Source organism: Pimephales promelas, chromosome 21 (genome assembly GCF_988280905.1).
Source record: "Pimephales promelas chromosome 21, fPimPro1.hap1.1, whole genome shotgun sequence".
NCBI lineage: Eukaryota > Metazoa > Chordata > Actinopteri > Cypriniformes > Leuciscidae > Pimephales > Pimephales promelas.
The window spans coordinates 2,832,309-2,854,683 of NC_142789.1; the positions used below are offsets into that span (position 1 = coordinate 2,832,309).

At 35.8% G+C, this 22,375-nt stretch overlaps 3 protein-coding genes across 3 annotated transcripts; 2 read left to right on the plus strand and 1 right to left on the minus strand.

The window, feature by feature from the left end:
• Nucleotides 1–1,333: 1,333 nt before the first annotated feature.
• inpp1 (inositol polyphosphate-1-phosphatase) lies at nt 1,334–11,443 on the minus strand. The gene is made up of 6 exons (XM_039663328.2): nt 10,718–11,443; nt 9,448–9,660; nt 9,280–9,340; nt 6,503–6,703; nt 4,238–4,412; nt 1,334–2,454 (listed from the first exon to the last, which is right to left on the minus strand). Exons 2-6 carry the CDS (start codon nt 9,649–9,651, stop codon nt 1,980–1,982), a joined length of 1,116 nt encoding a protein of 371 aa, XP_039519262.2. The 5' UTR covers nt 9,652–9,660; nt 10,718–11,443; the 3' UTR covers nt 1,334–1,979.
• A 2,356-nt stretch (nt 11,444–13,799) lies between these two features.
• On the plus strand, nt 13,800–17,537 carry cnpy2 (canopy FGF signaling regulator 2). The gene is made up of 6 exons (XM_039663240.2): nt 13,800–13,945; nt 14,158–14,257; nt 14,410–14,525; nt 14,616–14,813; nt 15,451–15,547; nt 17,284–17,537. The coding sequence occupies exons 2-6, from the start codon at nt 14,164–14,166 to the stop codon at nt 17,325–17,327; spliced, it is 549 nt and encodes a 182-aa protein (XP_039519174.1). The 5' UTR covers nt 13,800–13,945; nt 14,158–14,163; the 3' UTR covers nt 17,328–17,537.
• A 1,436-nt stretch (nt 17,538–18,973) lies between these two features.
• csf3b (colony stimulating factor 3 (granulocyte) b) lies at nt 18,974–21,485 on the plus strand. Its single transcript, XM_089125224.1, has 5 exons — nt 18,974–19,084; nt 19,292–19,440; nt 19,645–19,743; nt 20,064–20,204; nt 20,989–21,485. Exons 1-5 carry the CDS (start codon nt 19,018–19,020, stop codon nt 21,205–21,207), a joined length of 675 nt encoding a protein of 224 aa, XP_088981350.1. The 5' UTR covers nt 18,974–19,017; the 3' UTR covers nt 21,208–21,485.
• Nucleotides 21,486–22,375: the final 890 nt, after the last annotated feature.

The window sequence follows — 22,375 nt, forward strand, 5'->3', positions numbered from 1 at the left end:
GGTCTCTCCCCAACCCTCCTATATTAAAGCTGATTTTCTCATATGCTTTGTTCCTGAGCGTGTGCAAGTATAACGTTTCTACATTACACTCTAGTGTAAAGTAAATATTCAGTACCACATTAAAGTGCTGCTGATGCTGCTCTAGAAATATCGTTCTACTTTCATTCATTGAATTTATTTCAAATCTAAGTTGACAGAATCACAATAGGACAACGCAGAATCATTAAAGCCCTTATGCAGCTCAATGTTTTTTGGTTCTGCTCAAAATATGCCTTCATGAGGGTAACATTCATTTGAGTTGAAATTCCAAAATATTGTTTGCTTAGTAGATTAGCATTCACTTTGAACTTAAAAACAGAACAAGATAAAAAAATGTCCAACAACGTTGTGTCTTTAGCACAATCAATCTGTTTTTATTTATTTTTTAGAGATGCATATTTAATTGATCCCTTCTGGTATCGGTGGCCTTGTCCACGGTGGTTCGGTTTGGTGTAATGTGAGATTATGATGGCTAGATTTCTTTTGCACTGCAGTGTGGGACTGTAATATATATCAGACTTGTTTTCTTGTTTAGAACCACAAACAGTTAAATTAACATTTGTTTGTCTTCTGCAAAGCAAATAACTTCATTACACTATTAAACTAACCTTCATGCAAAAATATTGGACAATGTGGGGTGGAACTCATAAGTGACGTTCATTACATAATCAGATCAACGAGTAAATGAATGTGCATTACTTAATCCGTTTACATCCAAAACATAATCTGATTACGTAATGCACGTTACTCGAGTTTTACATGTTAAGAGATCTCTCGTATGCCGTACATCGCTCTAATGAAATATTAAAGTGCTCAGAATGTAATATTAAATGTGTCTTTAAAAGAAACTGAAGGTGGATGTTATATAGATTGTTGATGAATACATTACTGCGTTAAACCTTACAATAAAAAAACAACTGCAAGGCCACAAAAAGAGTCGAGAAAGTAACGTAACAATAGTCATTTAATTTTTGCAGGAGTAACACGTTTATAATGACACTTTAAAGAACAGGGTTTTGTTATTGTGAAAATGTGATGTGTAACCACCATTTTGATTAGATTTATTCAGTATTTGGTATAAAATGACTCATCACATGACTTGTATGTTGTGTGAAGTGATGCTTTGTATCCTTTTCTAATCATAAGCACTGACTCAAAGCCAGCAGAGAATTAAATGAGGATGTTTTTTGCACATAAAAGGGCATCAATGTTCCTCTGAGCTGTTTAAACAGACTTTCCCCATCAGCTCCTTTGCTCTGTTTTCCATTATGGTAACATATACACCAAAAAAATAAATTTAAAATTTTTTTAAGTCTTCATTTTCTAATATTTCAATACATAATGAAGACTATTACAGCTACGTTTTGAACATATAATATCCCATAAATACTGCATGTAAAGCAATGTTTTTCCTCTACATGCACCAAAGCTGCATTTATTTAATCAAAATGACAAGATTCAGCTTTGATCACAGGAATAAATTACAGTTTACATAGAATACAGTTCAATTGTAATAATATTTCAGAATATTTCTTAAATGTCTAGTTTTGATTAAATATCCGTGAAGGATTAGAACGAGACGGTGAAGGACAAACTCGTTCCGGTGGGAGACTCGTAATGCTTCTGCCTTTCTCAGAGTGAGAAGTCAAACACATCACCATAACGGGGCATATGAATATCCACGTTACGCATGACGATCCAAACCCAGAGAACGCTCAGTTTCTAGCTTTGTGAAAAAGTGTGTGAAATCATCTGTAATGATTGCTTCCCTTTCCCATTTCTCTTGAAAATGAAGCTTCTTCCAAAAATTCAAACTTCGTGTATATATATTTTTTTTCCTAAATTAAATAAACATTTAATATGCGACTATACATTATGAAACTAGAATCATAAAGGACACGAGATTATGCAATAAGATTCAAACTTGCACAATATCTCAGTCATATCTTTCCAGCAAGCGCCTCCACGACTTTCTGGATCACGCTGGAGTCCAAGTAAGCGATGATTCCTCCTCGGTTGGCCCACCGCTCCACCCCTTGACTGTGTGTGTGTGGTTGATGGTATGTGAGTTGAGTGGTGTGACCCGCGAGACACTGGCTCAGATCCGACACTCCTCCACCCAGCGCCCGCAGCACCGCGTGAGGAGCGCACGAGTCCCACTTAAACGTGCTCCCCTCCGACAGCACGTACACGTCCACCAGACCCCGCACCACACACAGGAGCTTGTACCCCGCGCCCGACGCGTACAGCAGCGACCCGTTGGGGAGCGTCGCGAGCGCGCTCGTCACAGCCGGTCTCTCGCTGGAGCTCAGCAGAACCGACAAACACTCGCTCTTCCGAGGATCCGACGGCCGGGTGAACGAGCACACGTTCACGTCTCCATACGAGACGCCCCAGATGTGCTGGCCTTTCCATCTGCAATCAGGACAAACATGTTATTATGTAAAACAGTGACCTATTGGGTCATGATAGCTTCGATCTTTCTAGCTGTGTGTTTGACCCACACTCCATAGCAGTGGTTAACCTCTTAACTGTTACCCCCTTTTTTTTGAATAGACATGGAAATGCAGATTTCGAAAGATTTTAGAAGTTTGAGTTTATGGAAATGTACAATGTAAAAAAAATTATTCATATTTTATATAAAATATATATTTTCAAAACCTAGGCTACTCTAAAATGGCAGAAAAATCCAAGCCAAACATCTGAACAAGTTGTGTTTAAAATTTTAGGTTGATATCTCAAAAAATTTGCTTTCTGTGAGATTTTGTTTGGGTGCAGTACCAAACCTTTCCACTAGGGCACAACCAGACTCCATCACCGCCCATCCTCCATTTGCATATGTGTTTTGAGTGATATGAACCATCATTTACACAATTGTCATACAATTTATGAAGTAGAGATCCTATTCAGAAATAGTATGGGAATTTTGGCAGATTTTGATATGAAATCAACCTCTAAGAAACGCATACAAAGAAAACGCATGCGTGTTCTTCCTGCCACATCACAAATGGTGAATTTATTATATTTTTCTTAATATTTAAACATTTTTCAGACCTTTTATTCTAAAATAATTGAATGGATGCAATCTTTTGAACTCTTGGCATGAAAACAAACTGAGGTTTCTACCTTTTTTTTCCATGATTTTTCATGTTCATCGCTATTTCAAAATAAAGATCTGAACACACTTTACGTGTATGAAAATATTCCTGTTGCAAATTGATAAATTACGGCTTCTGTGTAATTTATTTTGAAAATCAGTCATCAAATATGAAAACTAGAGATTGTAAGCTTTCAAATGATATATAGTTTGTAAAAATTACTTAAGGCCTTTTCTAAGATATTATTGTTTTAAAAACAATATAATTATAATGACAGGCGTTATTAGAAATTTAAGACTCAAGGTTTACCTAAACTTGAAGAATAATCCAGGCAAAATTCTTAATTTCTTCATTTATTTGAGTTTCATAGACAAAAAAAGTCTGTGAAATGATGTCTTTTTTGGATCTCTCAATTACTACTGTATTTTGTTGCAGCACTGAAAAGAAGTGTGAGAAAAACAATACTTTCAAAGCTTCGGGACCAGATGTAAAGGCAGGATTTACACAAATAATGATACTATTTATATTTAGTTTTAGCTATTGCACCTTAGTATGGAATAGTAGTGATAACAAAAACATCAAAAATGTTTTAATTTCGTGTCTGCAGCTGATTTTGAACATAAAAATATTCGGGTCAAATTGACCCGTAACACAAAAACAATTTTTGTAGTCCCTCATTTCTCATATTTTTTTCTGTTTTTACATGAACCTTTAGGGAGTTCTGTTATTTATTTTTGATGAATTGCTAATTAAACTGACCCATTGGTTTGCATGTAAAACCGGTCCGGTATCGTCTTAGTTTAACATGGTCGTGTGCATTTCTCCTACGATCTCCTGAGTTTGCTTTTGTGGATTAAATGAAGACCATTTATTTCGGATACTACTTTGTTTCGTCGTGCATTCTCTACAACTCACTGTGACGTATATGAAATGAATAAGTTCTTGAAACTCAGTATCAGTATAATTTCTCCTATCTCAAATAGTTTAAGACTTCTAATTAACTGTTGGATTTTTTAACTGCATTTTTGGTGGTCACCTCAATAGAAATTTAAAAGAGTGTAAAAAAAAAACCCATTTAGCTGTGACTACATGTATCTTACCCTTTACCCGTAGAGTCTTTGCGGTTGAACGGCTGGTTTATGACACCCATGACTGGTTGACCCGTGGCTCGTAAATAAACCCCAATCAGAACCAGAGCGCACGGGAGTCCAGAAGGACAAAAGCCTTCATCCGGCTCCTCTTCCTCTTTCCCTTCAATGTACTGACTTGTCCCATCTGTTCAAAGAAAATAACCAAATACATCTGTTGACAACCTGAACAATTCACACACTAAGAAAAAATAAGGCATTACACTAGTTTGAACTTTTTTCCCCCCATTCTACAAGTTGAATAGTTTCAAAACAGTGTGTTTCCAGTTTTAGTCACAGTTTCTGTAGTCATGTTTCACATTCACTTTTATCATGAATATCTCCTGCAACTACTGAGCAATGACACCGGACTGACGCTTGCATAAGTTAAAGGGATATTTCACCCAAAAATGAAAATTAGCCCACGATTTACTCACCCTGAAGCCGTCCTAGGTGTAACTGACATTCTTTCAGATGAATACAATCAGAGTTGTAAGAAGAAAATGTCTGGCTCTTCCCAGCTTTGTAAGCTTTTTATGGGAGTGAATGAACACAAGTCCATACAACTTTTGTGTTGCCGAAACTTGTTTCCATCTGCTAGAAACTAGTTATTTTAGTCGATAAAGTTTCAGAAGGCTTTTATTAACCCCCCTCTGATGCTTTTGGGACAATTTTATGATGGATAGATGCACTTGGTAAGTATGGACTTAAAAAAAAAAGTATGGACTTACAGTTTTTCTCAGTCGCTTTGGTGCATTTCTCACATCACTATTTACAATTGCACAACAGTTAGTTCAACCTCTACAACTTTTTGTCATTTGTGCACATCATAGTAGCAGTTTCTCATTCCTTCCAACAAATTGCAAATGCTTTTGGACATGTATCTATTGCTTTCATACAACTCACTGCTGTTTTATAACATTATCATTTGCTTATGTCATATCAGTCCAAATTAACTATACTTGTGAATGTTGAATAGTCATTCCATATAAAACTAATAGTCTTCATTTCATTGCTTGAGTCATCACATACACAAATGTTAAACTAGTTGTCAAAATCCGTCAAGCTAATTTTTTTTTATCTTTAAAAAACCCTTTTTTATCCTAAATTGACCAATTTCTCACAGGTGAACCTCAGCTTTTACTGATGAGAAGAGATGTGCATGAATGATTTACAGTATATGCATGTTTGTTCAGTTTCAATATGTACTGTGATATTGTTTCCAGTTGTGCACCGATCTACCCAAAGGGAGTTTACAGTATGTTTGTTGTAAATAAGGGTGTATTTTTTTCTTTTGCACAATGCTCTAAACAAATTAGGATTGCAAAGACTATGCAGTAAAAATGTGAAACATACATATTCAGTGTCTTGTACTCAGTTACTGTACCTCACTACAGTAAATACAGTAATGTGAAACTTTACTGTAGTTTTCAAATGGCTGTGCAAATAGTTTATAGGACTGTCTTGAGCATTTTCAGGTCTTGAACTTTTTTTGCATTGGTAAACACTTACAGAGTAAACTGTCATAATGAAAACATGACAAAGCCATTTGACTATCTTGTTCATAAACACTGGTGTTAGGACTTTTCATCTTGACGACACTGACACTGTCAATGACATGAATACTTGCTTTTGAGGAGTGAGTTATCCATTTTGAGCAAGTGACACACTTTTGCAGGTTATCAACTAAGTTTTGCAGTTTGTACTAATTGTTTTGAGAACTGCATTAACTGTGGTGCAAATGTAAATAGTGATGTGAGAAATGCACCAAAGCGACGGAGAAAAACTGTAAAAAAAAATGTGCCCATTTACTCCCATTTTAAAGCTTTGAAGAGCCAGGACATTTTTTTAAGTTAACTCATCTGAAAGAAGAATGTCAGACACCTAGGATGGCTTCAGGCCAGGGTGTACCATTCCTTTTAAGACTAAAAATTAGATGACTAACTTGTAAGACTAGTCTAAGCAGAATACTGCACATGTAAAACTAAATATCCAAGTTAAACAAATTATTTAATTTTATAGACAGAAAATGGGGGTGGTGATGGCACAGTGGACCTTGGTGTGAGAGACCCGGGTTCGAATCCACTGTGAGACACCAATGTGTCCCTGAGCAAGACACCTAACCTCTAGTTGCTCCAGAGGCATGCGACCTCTGACATATATAGCAATTGTAAGTCGCTTTGGATAAAAGCGTCAGCTAAATGAATAAATGTAAATGTAAAATGACACATGCATTACCGATGGGATCGATCCAGATGCCCACGTCGGCTGGGCTGACTGACAGCTGCAGGGATTCGGCGGTTTGGTCCGTGAGCTGAAGGTCCTGATGGATGGCTTTGCTCAAGAGGGACGCGGCGGTTTGATCCCCATCCAGGACTTTAGCCAACAGAGCAGTTGTGTCCTGTTCCCGAGCACAGACCGTCACTGTGACACTCTCCCCTGATGGACATACAACCACAATTTAAACGATTAATACATTGACTAGCTCTGAGTTTGAGTGTTCTTTGCCATCACAGAGGTATAGTTACAAATAAATAAATAAAAATTGCTTGGAATCGGCAGTCAAAAACAAAACATCAGCAGGTAAATGTAAAAAAAAATCTAATAAATTGCTTGGAATCGGCATTTAAATATTAAAAATATTCAAAAATTGCTTGGAATCAGCAGTTAAATAATAAAAATAGCTTGAAATCGGCAGTTAAATAAAAATATCTAAAAATAGCTTGAAATCGGCAATTAAATAATAAAAATATCTAAAAATTGCTTGGAATCGGCAGTTAAATAATAAAAATATCTTGAAATCGGCAGTTAAATAATAAAAATATCTAAAAATTGCTTGGAATCGGCAGTTAAATAATAGAAATATCTAAAAATATCTTGAAATCGGCAATTAAATAATAAAAATATCTAAAAATTGCTTGGAATCGGCAATTAAATAATAAAAATATCTAAAAATTGCTTGAAATCGGCAGTTAAATTATAAAAATATCAAAAAATTGCTTGGAATGGGCAGTTAAATAATAAAAATATCTAAAAATAGCTTGAAATCGGCAGTTAAATAATAAAAATATCTAAAAATAGCTTGAAATCGGCAGTTAAATAGTAAAAATATCTAAAAATTGCTCGGAATCGGCAGTTAAATAATAAAAATATCTAAAAATTGCTTGGAATCGGCAGTTAAATAATAAAAATATTTAGAAATAGCTTGAAATCGGCAGTTAAATAATAAAAATATCTAAAAATAGCTTGGAATTGGCAGTTAAATAATAAAAATATCTAAAAATTGCTTGGAATCGGCAATTAAATACATTTTTAAGGTAGCAAAGTGCTTTTGAAACTACATGGAAACACCCTGAACTGTAATTGACCATAAAACCTATGACTATTTTGGGATTCAAGTTAACAAAAACTATTATAAATTATAAACCTCACGTTTCAGCCAAATAAATGATTGTGCATGTTATATAACTGGCAGATGTGCTGAATGAAAATGCAAATTCACTCTCTAAAAGAAGGTGGCACTTATGGAAATGTAGAAATATGGAAAATAGACTTATGGAAAAATGACCGCAGTTACTCCTGTACACAAAGCATCTCCGCGCTACTTTATTAGCCTTCACACAGCGAGAAGATGAAAAGAAAAAGCAATTGGAATTTTTCTGAACATTTTCAGATATACATTCCTATATGCCCTCATAAAAAAACTCATTAGATAATATAAACGTCAAATATCAGAATGACAAATTTCAGAGCCAGGTGACGAGTTTGCAGGTTAGAAAAGACAGTGGAAGACAATGACACGTTATTCCCTGTTATCTCGTGAACACCTCAAAACAGACATTTTTGCATTACTATCTCATGCTAAATATTCTTTAGGTCCTCCAATATCCCGATTACATACTCCATGATGATATTTATGATTTCACAAACACTTGCCTACAAGGTACTGCGGCCACAACCACCCCACTGGCTTCATCCCATCTGATTTTAAAATGGTTTGCATAACCCCAAATCAAACCCCACACACCCCCATAAACCAGGCTAAAAACTGTGATCGGAAACATATTTCCTTGAGTTTGGTGTAAACAGTTCCTGTGACAGCACTTACAAAGGTGTTTTTTTTCCTGCATCATGGATGTTAACAGGGCGTCCCACAGGGCTCTGTACTGGGCCAATCCTATGTTGTCTACAACAGAATGCTTGGATCCTTTATAAAATGATATACTCTTATACCCATGCTACAAGGACAGCACACCTCAACATACCGTACTTCAAATCTAAATTTAACCCGTTTGCATAATTTTATCTGATTCTACTTTTCCGACTTTTAAACAACTTCTGATCTGCATGCAAATATTTATTCATATTATCACACAATCCACAATATGCCAGCTTTCCATATTTCAGTTGAGTTAAATAATCAAAATGGACAATTCTTGTTTTTTTTTTAACAAGTACACGTACTCTAATAAAGTGCAACATTTTTAGTGACATCTCTTTTCTTCTTAAAACAAGTTTACGGTGTGTGGTGTTTACTGGCAAACTGTCAATCAAATGAGATCCACCAACACAAACCATCCAACCAACTCCCTATGGACCGAGAACTTAAGAGTTTTCTGTTAAAATGGTGTCTTGTTAGCGGTTATAGTTATTAATATCTAAATTAATAACTAATGATTGTTGCGACGGAAGTGAATAAATTAAAACTAACTTTAGCTGGAAAATGACTTTATTCTAGAGCTGGCATGAAGCCAAAACAATCTCTTGTTACTTTAATTTCCTATTATCACTGTAAAGCACATTTGGAACAATCTACATTGATAAAAGCGCTATATAAATGAAGATGACTTGACAACACCAAGCCACCCCCCTAACCACCACTAAAAACACCCCCACACACACACATTTGTTCTTTTCCCAGAAGCCGTTCAACTCGGATACACGTTACAGTAGGGAAGAAATAATGCTGGCGTTTGAATATAATTGCATAGAAAAAAAATGACAGGGTAACTCACCGAGCCCATTCTCAAACTTGTTTGACTCCTCCCCATGAATAAAGCCAGTCAGTTCTGGAAACTAGAATAATAAAGCAAGAATGGAGAATGTTTAGCCCTCAACACAAACTGATCAGTTTGACTAAAATGAATTTTGATCTCAGTGAAAGTTTTAGAATTTTTAAGAACCTGGGCACAGACATCATGGCGAATCATTTCCTGTATCACCACATCAGCAAGCGTCTTGAAGTCCTGGACGAATTTCTTGTTTTTATCAGCTCCTGTCTTTTCCTGGACCAGGAGCTCAAAAAGAGTCGCTTCTTGACGACAGACGCGTGCCACGTTTGCGGCTTTTTCTGCCACGCTCAGGAGTGCCCTAAGCAACTCTGCCATTACGGAGACCTGTGATTCACACACACCTGTGATTATCTGCTCTATAGATCTCATAGTCATAATGATGAGTAATGATAGTCAACAAGAAAATGCACATTCCATCAATGGTTGTAATTCAAGAATGCTGAAAGTACGGTCTCGTTTTAAAGAAGACATTTGGCAGATTTGTGTAGACGTGGAAAGTGAAACAGAAAAAGTTTGAGTTTATGAAAATGTACAATGTAATTATTCATATATTTTTAAAACATGTTAAGTGTAAGAAAATCTGAACAAGTGGTGTTCCCAATTTAAGGTTGAGATGGCAAAAAAATATTAACTTTTATTATGTTTTTTTTTTTTAAGTATGTCAGTTTTAACACTAAATAGGTCAAGAGAAAATCAGGGCAAGCTTCAAAAATATTATCAACCTAAAAAAAGAAGTCCAGCTGGGACAAAAACTTAAAGGTCACGACGAACACCCGAGGACAATAACAGACTCTTTGTGCAAAACAAATCACAGGAAATGCCTCACAGATGTCGAACACATGAGTTTACTGAGTGTCAAGTTGCCAAGAGATTAGCACTAGATGTGCCACCATAACACTGAAGAAAATAGTCAAATTTAATGTTAAGTGAATTTAAACAGTAAATGTATTGTATGAATGTACTAACGCATGCTGCTTGTTCAACTTTGGACTCAAATATTGAGAATGTTGCAAATAAATGCAAATAGATATGTAAATGTATGACATCAATACATTGTGAAAATGATATTAGGATATAAAACGATATTTTGATGATTAACGATACGTCTGAAATGCAATTCACAGCTGTGGCGAACGTCTATAGACATTTTTCTGAATGTTGCACTGTTCACATCACCTTTACAGACACGGAAAATAATAAAAACACAACACATTCGTATACAAGAAGTAGACTCTCTCACACAGACACACACACACACACGTATATAATCACTTGTATTTGTATTATTGACTTGTATTATTATTATTGTTAGACTTGTATTATTACTGGATAGACCTAACATTAACAACTAAAGTGAATACATAATAACTGCAGCTCATACCTTTGAAATTAATCCGCAGTGTTGTCCTCGAGTTGAAGTCGCGCGCTTCCTATATGTCACTTATGCTGAATCTGTGTCTGAGGGCGCGCGCACACATCCTCTCAGAAGCGTGACCTGCAGATGCAAGATAACGGAAACGCCTTGGAAATGAGCGCATTTCCCCGCCTTTCCACTGCACACGTCATTCGCATACGATTATCGCATTCGCCCCATTCGCCCTCTAGCGGCAGTCGCACGGGACTTTAAAATTGGCCGTAAAGCAACAGTTTCCCTCGGCTATGAATTGACCCTCAACACATCTAAAATAATAACACCGTCGATGTTATAGAGCCAATCAATACTAAATTATTATTTAAATAATTATAAAATATTGAAATAACATTAAATCAAATATTAAATATTGCTTTAATAATTATAAAATAATTATATATTACATAAATATTACAGAATAACGTTAAAGTGTTAAAAAAATATTGGTAATTCTAGCTTCGCGCTCTTAGTTTTGATTAGAATACATCACATCCGGTCGACTGGTCGCATTCGGTCCAGCCGCAGAAGTTCAGATATGTCAACAAATCGGACCCGAAATTTCCGCTTATGATCGGAACAGAGCCGTTAAATACGGCGGTCTATGGAAGTGTCATAACTCTGTATTTCAATGGCTCGTCTGGATCATGATCGGAACTCGACGCAGCTCCCGTACTACTCTTCACTGGAAATGAATGACTTCCGGTCCGAGCCCGACGGCTGTCGTGTCAGTGCAGGAGGAGGAGGAGGAGTTCATCAACACCGCCCTCTGCAGGAGACGAGCAGGCATTTCAGGCAAACTCCACTGGATCAACCACAGGGACGCGCAGAGATCAGACAAGACATTTTTGTTTTTTTCAATATTTGTAATATTACTCGCTGTGTAAGTTACATGTTCAGGGTGTTTGTAGCTGAACATACTTAATTTGTCAACTTGGCAGATGACACCTAGCTGTCTGTTTTTAAAAGATGAGAAAGGGGTTCCTGTTATTTTGTATGCTTTAAATCATAATGCATCTGGTCACACAGTCAATCGAAATAAAAGTGATATACCTGTTCAATCACAGTCTTGAAAAAGGTCATAGAAGGTGTTGGTTTTGAGGTCAAAAGTGTTAGGCATAATAAGTAAATCACCCACGGAATCCGTGACATTGTGACAACATTGTGAAACAACATTTCACAATGTTGTCCGTTGTGAAAAATTATCTAAAATTATATCCGTGCCACGATAGACATTTTTAGTACATATAGCATATTAGTACACTAAAGGCACATATTGGTAGCAAAAGTGTACATTTTAGCACCTTAATGGTATTAGAACATTTTTAATAGCCTACTTTCCAAGTGACAGCTTTTATACCTTATGTGTTTATATAGGCCTATCATGTGTTGTGTTGTCCTCCAAACATGTTTAATAACATTAACAATAAAAATAACTTTTAAAGAACATTTAAATAGGCTATACAATAAAACAAAACACACAAATTATAAAGCAAAACACGTTTTAAACAGATTAAAGTGCAAAAGAACTATAAAGAACAATAGGTAACGCTTTACAGTATAAGGTCCCATTAGTTAACGTTAGGTGAATTAAGTAGGCTAACATTAACAATGAGCGATAGCTGATACAGTAAAATAGGTATGTTAATAAAATACATCTGTTTATTGATGTTAGCTGACAATCAGCGCCATCTGCCGTCAGAGAGTGAATGTACATCTTCATTCACTCGCTCCGTGTTATTTATTCAATAAAATAATCGCCTTTAAAGTTGAATCATCATAGGCTGTGTCGCTGTTTGTCTACTATTCAACGACTTCTGTGAATCTATGAAACCAAATCTCTGCGGACACAACGACGGCATATTTATGATGGCTTCCCACAAGTAAAATAGTATAGCCTACTATTACTGTCTACTGGAGGCCTATACTTACAATTCCAGTCGTTTTTTCCCCCGATCAGAACATTTTTTTTTCTTTTGCTCTGTTAAAAGCTCCAGAACTGTAAAAAAAACTTTCTGCTGCTTGTGATTTAGATTTAAAAAAAAAAAAATGGCAAAACAACATCGGTCACTTGATTAAAATACAATATGATAGGCTACAGTACAATAGCCTACATTTATACACATTTATTTATTATTGCTGTCTTAAAAAAAGAAGAAGTGCTTAATATTTTTGGGGAAACTGATATAGGCTACGTTTATGGGAGTAAGATTTAAAAAAGAAAGAAACAAGGGAATCAACATTGTATTAAATTGATTAAAGTGACAGTAAATACATTTATAATGTTGCAACGTCTTTATATTTTAAATATATTAAGTTCTTTTGAACTTTCAATTCATTATAAAATCCTGAAAAAAATATTAATCATGGTTTCCACAACAATATTAAGTGGCAGAAACATTAGAGTGATTTCTGAACGACTGAAGACTGGGGGCTGAAAGTCAGCTTTGAGCACAGTTAAAAGGCATTCAAACAGTTATTTTACATTAATAATATTTCATAATATTGCATTTTTACGATTAAATGCATCATGTTGAAACTTTTTTTTCTAAAAAAAACAAACAATAAAGGAATAGTTTACTTAAAAATGTAAATTCTACCATTATTTGTTCTAAACTTGTATGACTCTCTTTCTTCTGCTTTTTTGACCACCATTTACTGTATTTTATTTATTTTTTAAAATTCTAAACTATTTTAATTATTCTGATTTCTTTTGATGATTTTAATTTCTTCTATGTAAAGCACTTTATGTATGTATGTAGCACTTTTTGTATGAAATGTGCTATATAAATAAATTTGCCTTGCCTTGCCTTGATAAAAAAGAAATACGCAATTAACGTATTTTTCCATCATAGAACAATATGATTTAAAAGAAAAACCTTAGTCCCTTAATTTAATTTAATTTAATTTAATTTATTATTTATTTTTTTGAGTGTATTTGTTCTTTCATGTTTGTACCATATTGTTTGTACATGAATAATTGTTCAATAAAAAAAGTAATAAAATAAAAACAAGTTTGTATTCCGCTTCAGTTCGGTTGATGGCGGTAGTGCACCAAACAGCCACTGTCAACAGCCAACCCCACTCAAGAAGAAGAACCGAACTGTGGCCGATCTCAGGTCAGCCGCTGAGCCACACTTATCCTGTGTGCACGTCATCAGTTCATCTTCGCGTGTGTGTGCGGTGCGTTTAAAGAAAACGGTATGTATGTTTCCTGAAGTGTGATGTTGTGCGATTATTATTACACACAATGTTGGATTTTATTGCTCGCTTGTGTTTTTGTAAAAAATAAATCTTTGTGTACCCGGCATTCGGAGATGTATCCCAACTATAATCCAAGTTTGCAGTGAAATATTATTGTATGATGAAATAACCTGTATTTATTTGACATTTTTATTAATTTTTTTTCTTAGGTGGGGATGGAAAGACATTTTCACGTGGTTATCTTCTGTGCGTTGATCTCTTTGCACCTAATGTTGGTCCAAGGAGCCAGACAAGACATCAAATGTGGAGGTGTTTCCAGCTTCTTCGACCTTTACACGAACCCATTAATATTTTCTGATACATAGACAGCCATTGTGGGTTGATTGCTCTGTTACATACCTTAATAATTGAAAATGTTTAAAATATTATTTCTGAAATGCATCATGCTTATTCCCCCTCAGCATGCAGGGCGTTAGTTGATGAAATGGAATGGGCCATATCACAAGTAGATCCCAGGAAAATGATCCAGACTGGATCATTTAGGATTAATCCTGATGGCAGTCAGTCAGTAAAAGAGGTGACATTTTTGTTTCCTAACGACCCTGGCTTTGAGTTGTTGTTTTTTTACCTCAACTTTGAGATTATGTATTTGTTTTAATGTCCTCAGGTTCCCTATTCTCGCTCTGAAGGTCATCTCCTTGAACTGATGGAAGAGGTTTGTGAGAAGATGAATGATTACGGCGAACGTGTTGACCCTGCCACCAATCGAAAGACATACGTGAGACACGCGGCCCGTGACGGCGCTGCCATGGACCTTTCCGATGTGGCCTTTGACTCCAGAGTCACATCCAGTTTAAAGTTTGCTGTGAGATCCATTCTTTCAATTATTCATGCATTAAGACTAGACAAACCTTAAAGGGATGGTTCACCCAAAAATTTTAATTATCCTAGGTGTTTATGACTTTCTTCTTTCAGCCAAACTCAGAGTTATGTTAAAAAAATATGAGATGAATATGAATGGTAGCCCAAAAAAAGTGCATCCATCCATGATAAAAGTAATCCGTACGACTCTGTGGGGTTAATAAAGGCCTTCTGAAGTGAAGTGATGCATTTGTGTAAGAAAAATATCCATATTTATAACTTTATAAACTATAATAATCACTGGCTTTAATAACCACTGGACTACTTACTATGGATTACTTTTATCATGGATGAATGTGCTTTTTTTAGGCTTCAAAATCTAAGGCACCATTCACTCCCATTATAAAGCTTGGAAAAGCCAGGATATTTTTTTAACATAACTCTGACAGTGTTTGGCTGAAAGAAGAAACTCGTGTACTGTACATCTGGGTTGGCTTGAGGTTGAGTAAATTATGGGATTATTTTCATTCTTGGGTGAATTAACCCTTTAAACTACAGTTCAAAACACAAATTATTTTGTGCAAATAGGATGCACTTTTCTGTTGATTGATGCATTTTCCTTGTCTCACGTTTCTTCACAGTGTGAAACGATCGTTGAGCAGCATGAGGACGAACTTATTGAATTCTTTTCTCATGAGATAGACAACGTTAAAGACAAGCTCTGCAGTAAGAGGACAGGTAACGCTGAAAATGTGCATACATGATTCAGTATTCTTTTATTTCAAGCCTTTATATGAAATTCACAAATCTTTCTTAAGCTATTTTATTACAACATAGTCGTATAACTTACCCACCCCACCTCACATGCATCTCTTTTACCGGTTACCTGTGACAACATCTAGTTTCAAGCTCATTTAAAGGGATAGTTCACCCAAAAATGAAAATTTTGCCAGGAATTACTCGCCCTCATGACGTTCCAAACCCACAAGACTATCGCTCGTCTTCTTAATGAAATTTAAGCAATTTTTGTCCGTTCACCTAAAACTATAATGCTTCATAAAGAGATCATAAAATACATCAAGTGGTTTAATCCAACACTGTAAAAAATAAAACCGCAATTTTTACGATAAAAAAACGGCAGCTGTGGTTTCCAGAACTTTACCGTTAAAAATATGGTAGGAAAGTTAATGGTTTTACAGACTTTAAACGGTAATAAACTGTATTTCATTATCTCATAAAATGTTGATTTACCAACCTTTTGTAAAATTGATATCTGTTTAGTACCATTGTAATAAACACCATCATGGTAACACACATGAAATAAAAAAATAAAAAAACGCAATAAACATTAATTTAACAACATTAAATGTAACATAAAACCCTTATGTACATAACTGATTAGGAAAAAAAACAAGAAAACTATGAGGAACCATTATTTCAGCAAAAATACATAAAATGTAAAGTGTCACACAGGGAATTGTGGGAATATCAATTTACGGTTTTTCACTGTAAATTATACAATGAGTTGTTCTTTTTCACTTTCAAAAACTGTCAATTTAACAGTATTTTACAGTAAAATTTTATCAGTTATTTACCGTATATAGTACGGAAAGTTTCGGTTAACCAATTAAGAGTTTTGCACTGTAGCATTTTTACGGTCTTTTACCGTTAAAATCATGATTATTTTTTACAGTGAAGTCTTCTGAAGAGACTCGATCACTTCATATGAATAACAGATTTAGGGTACGTTTACATGATAACGATGCACTACAAATGTAAACGTTTTTCCTTTTGTGTTTTTGGGACGTTTCCCGTACACACCGATTTGCGAAAACCACTTAAAACGCTCTATTCTGCTGCCAGGCCAGTAGATGGCGATGTGACCTTGAAACTACGCGTCTACACGGAGACTAACGGTATTGTTTTCAAAAATTTGCACTTTGAAAACCATTTTTTTTTAATACCTGTACCCGAAACCTGAGATTAGATATCCTTGATGACATATGCGGCCGGCAAACCTCCGGATGACACAGACTGATCAGCGAACATGAACCGAAGCTCATTCTCATGTTACGCAGCGCGTTTGAGCTTCTGTTCATGTTCGCTGATCAGTGTTTATATGTGAATAAAAGCCTAAATGAAATCTGTTCATCATAAAGCGAGTGTGTCTCTTCAGATTCAGAAGACTTGAATTAAAACTGCTCGATTCATATGGATTTATTATATGATCTCTTTATGAACGTTTTGGGGAATCGGCTTTCAATGAAGTGTCGAATATCTGTATTTGTGTTTGACGAATGGAGTGAAATGAGGGTTTGAAAATAATGACAGAATTGAATGTTTAGTTAAATAATAATCCCTTGTGTACAGTACGATATTGCGTAACATTGAAAAGGACATCTTGATCATCCCGTATCAACAATACATTTTGCATATTACACGTATGTGATAGTTTTTTGTAACTCTTCCCACAGATCTTTGTGACCACGCTCTGAAGATACCACACGACGAGTTATGAGCCGAGCAGCTTTACCAGTGTGTTCACCTGATAACCTTCAGCTAACACACTGATTCTCTTACTTGTTGAGGACACTGAACATGCTGAGATCTACATTATGTGATGTACTTGACCCTATGGGTTAAATGTTGACCTGTTCAACTGTATTAATGGCGTTAACATCGAAATTGTTCATTGTCATTTATTAAAGCTGACGTTCTACAGCTAAAATGAGATCTCTTTATGAGTCTCTCCAATGGTTATACTTTTATATTTAACACTATTTGGATGCACTTAGTTTTTAGTTTAGAAGATCATTTGCAGTATATTTATTACGAGCACAGATTGTGGGATGCTTTCAGGTCACGAATCTGAGCAGATTATTAGTTAATGAAGTCTTAAACTATTAGGCTGTCATCACTTTATATGGAGAAATATACACAGTTTACCATCTTTTGTGTTTTCTACCCAAATAAAAATTAATTGGTAGTTTCTTCTGTATTCATCAACATTTGTTGTTTGTATCCAGTATGCATTCTGCTATATGGATACTATCATGTTATATTGTGTGTGTTTTTTTTTTAATAATTCAGAAATCCACGTGAATAATTAGAACAATATTGTTTTTTTAAGCTCCCAATTTATTTTTTCACTAGTATGGAGCCATGGTGTTTTAATATTTAGTAGCACAAAGCGGTCTTAATATTCAAAGAGATAACAGCTTCAGGAGGTTTTAATCACAATGTGTTTTGCAACCCTGGAACTTGAGAGTGAATTTTGTTACGTTTATGGGGCTGTAACTTCCAGCGTTAAGATGTACGGCACAAGAACGACAAAGAAATATACAACTGTACTTGCTACTAAATGTGGTTCTACCTCAAGAGGGTGAAAAATTAAAAATGTATTTTACAATATCTTTTATTGTCATTTATTGGTGAGTGTCACAATACAAATATCAATAAATCAAATCATTGCAGGAAAAAATGTGCTTGTAAACCAGCTTCCATGTTTTTCTTTATCATTTATCATTTCTTTATCACAGTGCACATTGATTAAAATTTCTGTAAATGTGCCAATATCGGCAAATAGCCTTATTTCCAACTGTAGTCCTTTTGCAGATGTTAAAATGACCATATTAACATTTACAAACATAAATACAAAAATAAAAGAAAAGTTATGAAAGACCTGGGAGGGCGTATCATACATGAAAAAGATACAAATTTTACAAATACTTTTAAATTATCGCAGTATACATGAATTAAAAATGTTCACATTTCTAAACGCCAAGCCTTTGTATTTCAATTGATCTGGATTGAGGTTCTTTCCAAACACAAAAAGCCATTTAATTTAACCATGTATCTTTAAACTGAACTTCAACAAAACAGAGATGGTCGAAATACAGTAAAAGAAAAGTATACAGCCAGAAGTATGCGAATCATAATGTACAGTTAGTGATAAAGGAGTGGTTTGGTGTTTTGTGTTGTACTTCCTGCAGTGACGAAACTGCAGAATTCCCGAGAGCTCATAAGCGATTGACTGATATTAGTGTCATGTTAAATGAGTGTCATAAATGAGTGTCATATCCCCCTATCCCAACATCCGGAAACATTAGAAATTATCTATTATGTTTTTCCCAACGCACCTCATACGCACGCAATACACACGCAATACACGTAAAACTCATGGAAGTTTCCCTGGTTGAACAATCCCAATGGGTTTAAATACTAGAATCACTGTCTGCAACATATCACATAGACTTCGAACCACAATGAAGTTCAGTAAGTAGATCTTAAAGAATATTTTCTAAAAATGGTTAACACATTGCGAATAAATATAAAAATATACACATTTCAACTTTGTCAGCTGTGTTCGCTGTGCACACACTGTGCGCACGCGCGCGCGCGTGTGTGTCTGTGAGCGTCGTCCGTCAGTGTTGGTGATGTAGGTTTCAGATGGTCTAATGTATTTAACACTGTTTTCCGCAGTTCTCGTCGTGCTCTGCTGTTTGACACTGGTCTGTAGCGCGCCGCTTCGCGGCCACGAGCTGACGCGCGCGGTGGAGAACGCCATGAGTTTAGCGAAGAAGATCCTGGGCGACATTCGCGGAGCGCACGACGCGTGCGTCACATCAGCGGTGAGCAGGCGCAGCTTTACAGGACACATTAAAGCATTATCAAATATGGTCACATAACTTTAGATCAGCACAAGTTAATAATACATTCTTGTCAAATTTATCATTTTAATGCATTTTAGTTGACAACAGTGATGCAGAATACAGGAGTTAATTGTAAGCGTTATATTCTATATAATAATGGAAATTGTATTTGTTTGTTTGCAGGGTTTGACTTTTTCCAGTGAAGCAAAAAGCTTGGAGTATTTATTAGGTGACATTGGCATTCCTGCGCCACCAGTGCTCAAGTCAGAGGAGCTCACCATGGTAAATACTCTCTACTCTAAAGTGTGTGTAAGCATGTTATAGAACTGGAAGAAGCATACAATAGTGTTGTTTAGGATATCTATTGAGATGCATGTTGCTTTTGATGATTTTAGAGTCAGTAGAGCATTTTAGCATACTTGTGTTGAAGCACAGCAGCTCTTCTGATTTATGGATCTAATTCTGAACCAAACCTGCAAATGTTGTCGAGTTTAAACACTGGCATGACCCCTACTTAGTTAGATGTTTTAAATGAATGAAACTTGCATGTAAAACATTTGCAAAGAGCTGTTTAACAGTTCTTGACTGTTTGTTCTTACCAGGAAACGAGTTTAAACCGTATTGTAAATGGCCTGGAGCTTCATCGCAGACTTCTGGAAGAGGTGGGAGTGGCGTTGAGCTCCTCAGAAGAGCTGAAGCTTTTGCTCGTGGACGTCAGAGATCTGCGTGTTCAGGTGGAAGAGGTAATCCTCAACGCTTCTGCCTCTCCAACACCATCACATCACTTCTGGTTTTCTTGCTGGGTTAGGGTTAGGGTATTGCTGTTTATTCTAAAGGATGTATCATCGTTTAAATTCACATGCCTCATAATCTTGAATCAAAATACATTCATCTCTTCTCTTCTCTGAAGGCGTCTTCTGTTTCATGCCGACTTTTTATAAGATACAATTATTATTATATGTGGTTGAAAACATACCATTTTAGAGTAATTAAAATAATGCTGCCTATTGTATTACACTGAGTTCAGCACATAAAAGATGGAGGCAAAAACAAAAGTGTTGCGTTTAATTTTGTTCAAAGAGTTCAAAGATTTTTTCTAAGACATGATTCGAGTGTCCTTTTACTGTGGCCAGCCTAAGGCACACCTGTGCTGTGTAATCATAATTTCGATACGCCACACCTGTGAGGGGGACGGATAGGAGAAGTGCTCACTATTTAGACAGATTTGTGGACAATATTTGACAGAAATAGGTCTTTTGTGTACATAGAAAAAGTTTTCGAGTTCAGGTCATGAAAAATGGGGGCAAAAACAAAAGTGGAAAAATGTATCATTTTGTTCAGTGTATGTTTGAATGAAAAAATAAAAAACCTAGAGCCTAAAGTGAAAAATTCATGAGCTGAAATTTCACCAGTCTTTCCCATTTCCTTGTTAACCCTACAATATTGCACACGGTACATTTCACTGAGCCTTTCTCTCTAAAACGAGCTGATCTTCGATGATTAATGCTCGCTCTTCTTCTGGCTCAGGTCCAACGGCTGGCCCAGATTCCCAGTCCAGAATCCCAGGACGGGTTTCCAGGGATTTCCCTGCAGCTCCGCAGTGATTACCAGGTCCAAGTGGCGGCTCATCTTACCCTCCAGCAGCTGCGCAGCTTCACCCAGGACGTGTTTCGGACTCTTCGCCACATCTCTGCGTCTATAGCTGACCCGCACAGACTGAACCAGGCCGAACTCAATGTCCAATAGCTGACCCTCAGAGACTGAACCAGGCCGACAACTCAATGTCCAAAAGCTGACCCGCAGAGACCAAAGCAGTACTTGGTATATTCTGCAACTGTATTTTTGTAATACAAAAGTTATAATGGGTTTTCTTGGCAAAGTTAAATTCAACTTTGGAATAACCCTATTGTTTTGACTGGATAAATTTTAAATGACTTTGATATATTTATTTATTGTAGTTAGTATTATTATTATTATGCTATTTATATCTACAGAACTTGTACCCTATGGGTGCGGTGTAGATTTCGATTGAACCAGATTTGTATTTATTACTGATTATGCAATGTTTCACCATCTTGTTTCTACTATTGTATTAACTATTAAAATATTTCAGGAAAAAAAATTCATTTTTTTTTTATTTTTTCTCTGTAAAATATCAAAATGGTGGTCATAATTTAATAAAAGCCAGAAAGATCCTTTAATATCTTCATTATGTAAATACCATATTTTAGAAAGCTTGTCTCATGGTAAATAATATTTTAGTAAACTGTTCCCTCATTTTAACAGTTCTTTCCCTGTCATGGGTGTAAAGTTTCTCAGAGAATGACCACTTATTGAAATTTGAATGTTTGAAGTACACTCACCTAAAGGATTATTAGGAAGACCGTTTCAATTTATCATTAATGCAATAATCTAATCAACCAATCACATGGCAGTTGTGGTCCTGGTCAAGACAATCTCCTGACCTCCAAACTGAATGTCAGAATGGGAAAGAAAGGTAATTTAAGCATTTTTGAGCTTGGGGTGGTTGTTGGTGCCAGACGGGCTGGTCTGATATTTCACAATCTGGGATTTTCACGCACAACCATTTCTAGGGTTTACAAAGAATGGTGTAAAAAGGGAAAAACATCCAGTATGCGGCAGTCCTGTGGGCCAAAATGCCTTGTTGATGCTCGAGGTCAGAGGAGAATGGGCCGACTGATTCAAGCTGATGTTATGGTTTGTGCTTTTTGTAATTGTTTATTCTACTGGGAATAAACAGGCACAAATTAATGATCAGAGACGAAGGGAAAAGACAATCAAGTCTTTTTTCACCCATCGCAATCTTGAATTACATTTCTATTTTATTTTATTCCCACGAAGGAATAAGGCCTATATTTTGTTTAACGGTGTGCAGGAAACACTGAATGGGAAA